This window comes from Trachymyrmex septentrionalis, unplaced genomic scaffold (genome assembly GCF_001594115.1).
Source record: "Trachymyrmex septentrionalis isolate Tsep2-gDNA-1 unplaced genomic scaffold, Tsep1.0 scaffold179, whole genome shotgun sequence".
In the NCBI taxonomy this organism is placed as follows: domain Eukaryota; kingdom Metazoa; phylum Arthropoda; class Insecta; order Hymenoptera; family Formicidae; genus Trachymyrmex; species Trachymyrmex septentrionalis.
The window spans coordinates 354,968-364,242 of record NW_017304959.1 but is presented as its reverse complement, the minus strand read 5'-3'; the positions used below and the strand labels follow the sequence as shown (position 1 = coordinate 364,242).

At 33.8% G+C, this 9,275-nt stretch overlaps 1 protein-coding gene across 4 annotated transcripts; it reads left to right on the top strand.

Moving 5' to 3' along the window:
• Positions 1–3,937: 3,937 nt before the first annotated feature.
• Positions 3,938–8,710, top strand: LOC108746568 (nitrilase homolog 1). Of its 4 annotated transcripts, none has more exons than XM_018483422.1 (7): positions 3,938–4,114; positions 5,093–5,234; positions 5,323–5,478; positions 5,576–5,779; positions 6,161–6,373; positions 7,973–8,151; positions 8,572–8,710. In XM_018483422.1, exons 1-6 carry the CDS (start codon positions 4,071–4,073, stop codon positions 8,138–8,140), a joined length of 927 nt encoding a protein of 308 aa, XP_018338924.1. In that variant the 5' UTR covers positions 3,938–4,070; the 3' UTR covers positions 8,141–8,151; positions 8,572–8,710. The 4 variants fall into 4 exon arrangements, with proteins under 4 accessions (XP_018338924.1, XP_018338923.1, XP_018338925.1 ...); XM_018483421.1 differs by having other exon boundaries at positions 8,494–8,710; XM_018483423.1 differs by having other exon boundaries at positions 3,938–4,099; positions 7,973–8,710.
• Positions 8,711–9,275: the final 565 nt, after the last annotated feature.

Genomic DNA, 9,275 nt, shown 5'->3' with positions numbered 1-9,275 from the left:
ACGAACAGTGTTGCCACAATATAAGCCTAGTTTACATCAAGGATTCGATTCAAGTCGGAATGTAAGGGTGAAATCACACAGTACAGAAAAGGGCTGCAGAATAGAGAATGCGTTGTTGGGTGCATCCAGAGCGCTCAGTGAGCGGTCGTGCTTCTGGATGCACCCATTAGGTGCGTCCAATGTAGTAACGTACCGATCACTAGTGAATAGGAGATCATTAGTCGTCTATGTAAAATTTTTTCAAAAATGTTAAAAATTTAAATATATTTTACATATGTATACATATATAGAAATATATTATATATATATATGTATACATATGCATACATAAAATATATTAAAATTTTTAACATTTTCAACCCTAAAGCGTGATTTACACAGGGCGACTTTTAGTTGCTAGAAGCCGCTTCTAGTGACGTCATAGCGAATTCGCTACTAAAAACTTCTAGACGCGGGTTTGTTTTTATAGTATATAGTCGCGGTGAGTACCGCTTTCGACGCTTGTCGCTAGCTTCTTGCTACTCTTCTAGAGATTTTTAAATCGTCAGCGTGAAAAGACGAATTTTTCTGTTTCGGCTACAGACCATAAGCATCAGAGAATAATCATGTCATCGAATGACATACTTCAAGCCGCTGTTGTGCTTTGTGACCAACTATTCGCTTGATCACTAGTGATCATTTAACGTTGCAACTTCAAAATTTTAGTCGCTAGCGAATAAAAACCAAGTGTGTACAAGAAACTTTCATCAGCAAATTTGCGGACGAATTAAGAAGCTTGCTTCAAGCGAATAGCAGCAGAGTTGAGAAAATTCACTGGCAAATTAATGACGTCACTAGACGCGGCTTCTAGTGAATAAAAGTTGCCACATGTAAATCACATTTAAGCGATTAATGATCTATTTACTAGTGACCAGCGAGTGCGTCATTCTTTTTGTAATAAATCATCGTATTTTGAGAGATTAAAATAATTTGATGCTGATTCATATGATGGAATTGCGTAATGTCAAGACAAATGAAGCAAGATGACAAAATCTGAGTGCATAAATGTAGATATCAAGATAAAAAAAATAATGATGCATAACGTGCGATTTCAGTGTGTCCTTTTCCGCACTTTTCCATCAAGCCAGTTTTGTGTGCTATGTTCACACGCGGAAAAATGATAGTAAATGTAGTTAAAGCAAAAAATTGTTATAAAATTGTAAATATTAATTGTAAAACATTAAATACTACAATACAATGATAATTGTTTTTACAATTTGAAAAATTATATTTCATTTTAATAAACAAATTATTAAAATTATTGAAGTTAATAGTTTTTAAATTACATTCATGCTGGATACATTTTTATTTTTGACGCATTATGTGAACATAGCACACAAAACTTGCGTGATGGAAAAGTGCGGAATAGCGCTGATTGGTTGCTTCAATGACACATTCTGTATTCCGCATTCTGTATTCCCATTCTGGACCGTGTGATTTCACCCTAAGGTGCTCTGCACAATAATAGGAACAAGAAACAAAGAACAGAGAATAAGAATTTTAACCTATCAAAAACTGTGTATTTGACAATACATGATTTTTGATTGGTTGAAATTCTTATTCTCTGTTCTCTGTTATTGTGCGGAGCTCCTAAGAATTAACTGCAGTCGAGCATTCCCTTATCATTCGACAGTAAAGCGAGGAGCTCAGACTCTTGCATAACGCATAACACATAAAGCATAAGAAATTCAATCAATCAGAGTTCTTTATATCATGGAAATGAAGGAAACGGGGGACTTTAATTGGTTCATTTTCTTATGCATTATGTGTTATGCATTATGCAAGAGTCTGTTCTGCCTGCTTAACAGGGGAATGCTCGACTGCAGTTAGTTGGTTCTTGCATTCTCCCCTAGATTGAACTCTCGGTGTAAACTAGGCCAGTGACAAAGATAGAACATTTGTGTCGACTTGTGTCATCAAATGCAAAGCACTCTATAAGATTTGTTCGTGTCGCATGCTCTAATGGCTCCTGCGCACAGAACGCGGTAACGCTTGCCGCACGGCGGAAATTATCGCACTAACTAATAATTTTATGTTCTTAAGTCGGCCTCACCATACAGAACTTCTAGAAATGATATAATATTACTTCCGCCACGCGGCAAAAGGATTAAAGTTTAACTCTTGTCGCGCGGTGGAAATTACATATCTATTACTTCCGAGCAAGCGAGACGATTGGCTATCGCGCCAACTTCCGCCGCGCAGCAAGCGTTGCCGTGTTCTGTGTGCAGGAGCCATAAGAAAGAAAACTGTGATTCGTCGTGTTGATTCCGCGAATTTTGTTCTGTTGCTAATTTTCGCTTTATGGGCATTCTAACATGCTCTAAAATGCTCCTATCGTAGCATTTACTCACTCTAACGCGCTCGTTGAAGTGAGTAGGAGCTATAGTAGGAGCACATTGAAACATGCTGGAGCATGTGACGCGAATAAATCTCTTTCTTCCGAGGTCTCGGACTGATTTCTAGCATCGTGGCCCCAAGGCTTAAGGCTAGGTTTTCACTTAACGCTACGACACTTATTTTTAGTGTCAAAATAGGTCACGTAATCAAAATTGACGAATATCTAACGTCAATTTTGATTATGTGACTTGAAAATGAGCATCAAGTGAAAACCCAGTCTAAGACATGTAAAATACTAGATATTTTACGTCTTTAATTTCTTACGTGTTACGATGTAAAATACGTCGAACGCGTTCTGTATGCCCCTTCAGGCCGTTGATGGAATTTCAGCTGTTGCTAACTTGCCACATCCGATGATTGTTAACACTTTTGAAAAATTTAATCACATTATTCACATCTCAAATCTCAAGATAATTGTTGCATGCTGTAAGCACAATAATTAAAAAAAAATGCGTCACAGCGGTAGACCGATTTCATGATTTTTGGGAGGAAGGTGGTTATGGGCTATGCTTGATTAAATCCTTTGATGTCTAGTGTCATATAATGACTCAGCGTCACAGCTCACAGCATATTTTGTTTTCCTTCAAAATTGATTTGAAAGGTTAAGCCTACGGCACACGATGCTTGTTTTTCTGCTGGATTGGCTGTATTGGCTGCAATATTGACACTAACAGCATTACAGCAAATATGGTGGCAAGATTCTAATTCAGCTAGTAGCCTAGCAGGAAAACAAGTATCTTTGCTGGCTTTAAGGTGCCTTTTCATATCGATGCTCGACGCTCATTTTTGGCGTCAAAGTAAGTCACGTAATAAAAATTGATCAATATCGAGCGTCAATTTTGATCACGTGACCTATTTTGACACTAAAAATGAGCATCGAGCGTCAAAAGCGTGAAAAGGCATCTTTAGAAACGTGTGTGTTACGTATATACATATTTGAGGTAATATGTATATACGTTATATGTATATTACATATAACGTAAAAAACCCTAGAAAATGTCCCAATCTTAATGATCAGTAGAGACACTTCGTGTCGGCACCTTTGGACAGAGACAAACCTGAGAGGGGCCATGCCGGCCTTTTTTCTGTTACCGTTGAAATCGTCTGTAGACTACCGCTAGTACATCCATTTTCAGTTTGGGAACATACATTTTTTTATACTTCGATAAAATCATCAAAAGTAGATGTGGTTCGTGTTAGGACTAAATCCTCAGGATAAAAGCATGCCCAACTATCTTTCCTATGGACAGTCGGCACGCTTCTATTCTGAAGATTTAAGTACAGAAACTGTAGAGAAACTATAAAGAAACTATAATAAACTAGTAACTATAGTAAACTACAGAGAAACTATAGTACAGAAACTATAGTTTCATCCACGCGAAAACATAAGTGCTCAAAACATATGCCATCTAGCGGTTTACTATTCCAGTTACCTCACGAAGAGACTAGTGATTTTATAGGAGTGGATACACCTTATATATTCTTACACCGTAGTCTTAAAACATTATTTAAGGCGATCTTGAAATAAGAATCGACTATGAATACCGGTCTCAGACTTCAAATCTGATCTCCTTATTGTTCCGTAGACGCTGATTAGATCAATCAGATGATCTCTCATTTAGCTTTGCCTTTTGATGATGAATTGTTGCACAAAAGTGTGCAAGCAAGTATTTTTACGGTAATTATATGGTTTAGCACCAACTACCTCAAAAATCAATAAAATTAGGTTTATTCGACGTGTTTTTTTACATGAAATGAAAGAATTTGGCAGAAAAAAATGTCACTCTGTCCCGCGAACCGAGATGTTAAGCGTTAAGTTGGGTAGCGTACCATTGAGGTTAGGAAATCTGTCAAAATGAGGCCGCTAATTCTTCAGAAGAGCTACCTCCGATTTCGATGAAATTAGGATCATTCAAAGAATCTGGCAGAAAAAAGTCCGGGACTGCTCTGCGAAGAGCATTACATAGTAACACTTCAGTTAAATTTAACGCTCAATATCTCGCTTCGCAGAGCGACACTTTCTGCCAGATTATTTCATTTCATGCAAAAACGTGGCGAATAAGCCTAATTTTTTATTGATTTTTGAGGTGATTGATGCTAAATTGTATAATTACCATTTTTACTTATAGCATTTTCGACCCGAGCGGATTTACTCTTATTTTAATTGGATAATGTTCTACTATTGATTGACGTTACATATTCCACCAATAGAAAAGCGTACAATGTCATTCAACCTAGGTTGGTGTAAATCCAGTCGGGTTGAATACGCTTAGAAAGAAGTATATACTTATATTTAAATATTGTACAAAATAAAAAAGTTGGACTATATATATTTCACCACGTGTTTACTTATGTTCGCCAGGAACTGTGAAACTTGTAGTTTTAGTAATTGTCGATTAAATAGTTCAATTTGACATCATTTTCAGATAATTGTGAATTAGTTCATCTAGTTCACGTAAAAGATTCATTTATTCATTTATTTTACTCGTTCGTTCGCGAACTATCCATTTACAAAAAAAAAACTTTGTTATATCAAAATTATTTTTATTTGTTATTGGCTGCATTCAGAACAACTGTTCACTGAGTACTCAGTGAGCAGTTGTTATTCTGAATGCATTTATTATGTTTATGAAGTAACTAAGTTCTTGCATTTTAGCATACAACCAGCGAAACGTTACATCAACACAATGATACATCCACTAATTGCAGTATGCCAAATGCGATCAATAGCTGACAAAGTGAAAAATCTACAGATTGTGAATGAATTAGCAACTGAGGCCAAACGCAGATCAGCCACAGTATGTAAATACTTTACAATAAATAGTGTTTTATATCCATAAATTGCATGACATTTAACTTTATTCTTCTAATTTATATATTTTGCAGATAGCATTTTTTCCTGAAGCTTGCGATTTTTTGGCAGATAATAAAAAGGATATCGTCACCATGGCTGAACCTTTGACTGGACTGACAGTGACATCTTATAAAGAGATTGCTATTAAGAATAATATCTGGTTATCCTTAGGTGGAATTCATGAAGCTGTAAATATTTTAATTTCCATTTTACATTAATTCATTTAATTACAAAAGATAAAATAATTATTTTTTCAATGATATTTAAAAACATTCATCATTTCAGTCAGACAATGTGGAAAAGATTTACAATACACATATATTGATAAATAATGAAGGAGATTTGGTTGCTGTGTATAGAAAGTTACACTTGTTCGACATAGATAATAAGGATACCGGAGTACGTCTGATGGAATCGGATTATGTGCTTAAAGGAATTGAAATTGTGCCACCTGTGCCTACACCAATCGGCAAGCTCGCACTTAGTATTGTATCCTTAATTAAAATTAACAATTGTGTCATTCCATTTTTAAAATGATTTTTATATGATAAAAAGTTGATTTTTTTAAAAACAATTTTATCATTATGTCCCTACTAAGTTGTAACTTTTTGTTCGAAATACTTTGTAATTAAAAACAAAGAAAATATTGGAAGGTGATTGATTAAAGTGGGACACCCTGGCGATTAATTGTGTATCTTAAAATAGAATGAAAATTATAAAAGTAAGTAAATTCACTAGGTATTGACCAATGAAATTATAAGTATTCTAGTGAATTTGCTCACTTGTAATTTTTATCTCATTTCGAGATACACAATCGAATCCCTGCATATATAAATTATAAATATATAGCAAAACTTAACAATGATACAGTGTTACGACATGCGGTTTCCCGAGTTATCGATAACATTGCGGAATATGGGAGCGCAAATTCTCACATATCCATCAGCATTCACATATGAAACTGGCGCTGCACACTGGGAGGTGATGCTGCGAGCACGAGCCATAGAAAATCAGTGTTATGTCATAGCTGCAGCGCAAACTGGCACGCACAACAAAAAAAGAACGAGCTGGGGTCATGCCATGGTAAATAATTATATATATAGAATAAAAATAAATATAGCATCAGGTAGCATTAAGAGTCAGCGCTAGTGCTGATTTGCGCAAAAAAATAACAATAATAAAGATATAAATAAATTTAATTATTTCTGGATGTTCCGGCTCTGTTTTGAGCCATATCTTCAATAGATAAATATATAAAGAATTACTGCAATGGAACAAATATACGACTGATTAATGAAAATCATATTTGATTGTAAAATCATATTTTATTAATCAATGTTGTAACACATAGTTTCATGGCTGATGGATTGCCAATCTCAAAACTAATGGCCGCAGCACAGACTCTTGCATAACGCATAATGCATAGTGCATAAGGGAATTAATCAATTGAAATTCTTCTTTTCTATGGAATGGGAGGAAAGGGAAGATTCTGATTAGTTCATTCGCTTATGCACTATGTGTTATGCGTTATGCAAAAGTCTGTGCTGCGGCTTTCTATCAAAAGAAAGTATTTTTCTTGTGTTAAAAATAGAAATTGTGATCTTAAAAGGTTGCTCACCTCATAATACTAAACAATCCATATTGAACAACAGTTCGTCAATTAATAATACAAGGAATATACTAAGTATTGAAAAATAGTCAGACAATTAAAATTGAGAAGTTGATCGACAAAGAAATAGCCATGTCTCATTAAATGGTTAAAATGTGACTGCTAAGTATAATGATCACGAAATCAGAGAGTACATAATGGACAAATCGGAAACAATAAATAATGCTGTTAAGACTTATTTAGTATCTCCGTATGAGCGTAATTTAGACCTGTGTCAGTTTTCAAATTCAATCTATTAGGTTGGCAATTAATATTAAGCATTTCCGACATAAGTCGTTTATTGTAAGTTGTCTCTACATCCAAAATTTTTACATTTTTCTAATCGTGATTGCAATGCAAGCTATGATCTGTAATCATCGAACGTGTAGTGATTTTTTCTGTGTATATTAGCGTTTTCGACCCGACCGAGTTTGCACCAATCTGGGTTAATGTAATGATGTTTCGTGCGCACGGAATGCAAGAAATTCGGGTTCGACTTCCGGCCGATGTAATATTTTTCGCAATAAGAATTAATTATTTACAGATTTTAATGTGTCATTCAACATTATTAAGATTGTTTCGAAGATGCGAAAAAGCATACAAAATTTGTTAAATTGCTAATCAATTTAATTCGTGATATTATTGCGAGTTTAGTAGAGTTAGTGTTTCAAGATCGAAAAATCATTTTGGTGCGCATTTCTAAGGATTACATACGTAGTATATAAATTCACACACGAATCATACAAGCATTAAGATCCAGCTAGACCGTTTAAAGGTTTTGATTTCTATAGTTTGTGTTATCACATATACGGTCCTATAATATATTATATTATATTATATATTATATTGTTTGATAAATTGATTCAATTTATTTATATAATAATAACTTACTTTTTGGCACACTATTTATAAAATTGTTGAATTTTTTTTGTATTCCATCAATGAACGGAACCATTTATTGTGTATATAGTTTTTTTTCGATAAGATTAAAAAATTTCTCACTACAATTGAAAGCATAATCCGTTCATTTTCAGATTGTGGATCCTTGGGGTACTGTTATAGCGCAATGTACGGATAAAATGGGTATAGCTATGGCAGAAATTGATCTTGCACTACTGGAAAAAATTAGGAAAAATATGCCGTGCGAACAACACCGCCGTAATGATTTATACTCAAGAATGGAATGTCGAAAGTCCACTTAACACGGTTAAAGGTTAATTAGTAAATAATTATCATAATTATTGTAATTAAAATTCTTGTTCACTCCGCACTACTATTTTCAAGGGAGTGGTTCACTTGCATATTAGACTTGTTCGCGTTACTTACACTTTGTGCATTCAGCATCTTCGTTTTTTTTCTTTTCAATGCCTAATTATATAATCTAACTTATTTTAAGTGCAATTTGGGGATTTCAAGTAACGTGAACAGATTTACTGTTGCAATTGCCCACTGTCAATCACAGCGACTTCTCTGTAGGGGGTTTTATTTATTTTTTCTAGCGCTGTGATTGGCTTGTGCGCAATTGGCTCGTGTGCAATTAATATACCTATTTCAGATTATGGTATCAGAAGCGAGAAAATATACAATAAAATTCTAGCTGAGGTAATATTTTTTATAATAAGTTTTTTTATAGGTTTAAGATATGTGTCAGTAGCATCAAATTGATGATCAAAGGACCTAGCCGAATAAGCATATGAAAAATGCCCTTAAACCAATCCAATTTTGAGTATGTCACATTGTTAAGCTCGGTAAATGATTATTTTACATCAAATTTCAACCTACTAAACTTATTTATGCAGTAATAATAGTGAAATAAATTTCAATTTTTTATTTTTATTTTCCTATTGTGTAAATTAAAAAATCTGAAAAATTTGACACTCTTTAGCATATTACATCTAAAAAAATTTTTTTTAGATTTTTGACGAAAAATTTGAATAAAAAAAAAATAAAAAATCTTTAATGAATGTTTTTTTTTATTAAAAATATTTAAATACTGTTTTCAAAAAATTATTGTAAATTAATCATTTCATGATGAATGAAATATTTCATTTTCAGATTTTTTAAAGGTATGAAGTTCTCCCTCTCCTTCCCTTCCTCTCTCCCTCTCTTGCTTCCTTCTTCCCTTCCGAGAGAAGGAGAGGGGCAGGGGGGAGAGAAGAGATGGTAATTTACATTCTTTTTAAAGTGTGACCTAAACGTTTAAATACGAGAATTTACATATTAAGTCTATGTAAAAAAAACTTAATCACTGTAAGAAATATCAAACATATTAACTGAGTAACACAAAAATTATTTAACGCAAATAATGTTACTGTAATATAATAATTAAATAGAAAA

Coding starts and splice junctions, on each gene's coding strand:
- LOC108746568 (XM_018483422.1), top strand. CDS start 4,071: ATGATGAATTGTTGCACAAAAGTGTGCAAGCAAGTATTTTTACG. Junction 4,115..5,092: donor TGCAAGCAAGTATTTTTACG/GTAATTATATGG, acceptor CTTGCATTTTAG/CATACAACCAGCGAAACGTT. Junction 5,479..5,575: donor TAGGTGGAATTCATGAAGCT/GTAAATATTTTA, acceptor TCATCATTTCAG/TCAGACAATGTGGAAAAGAT.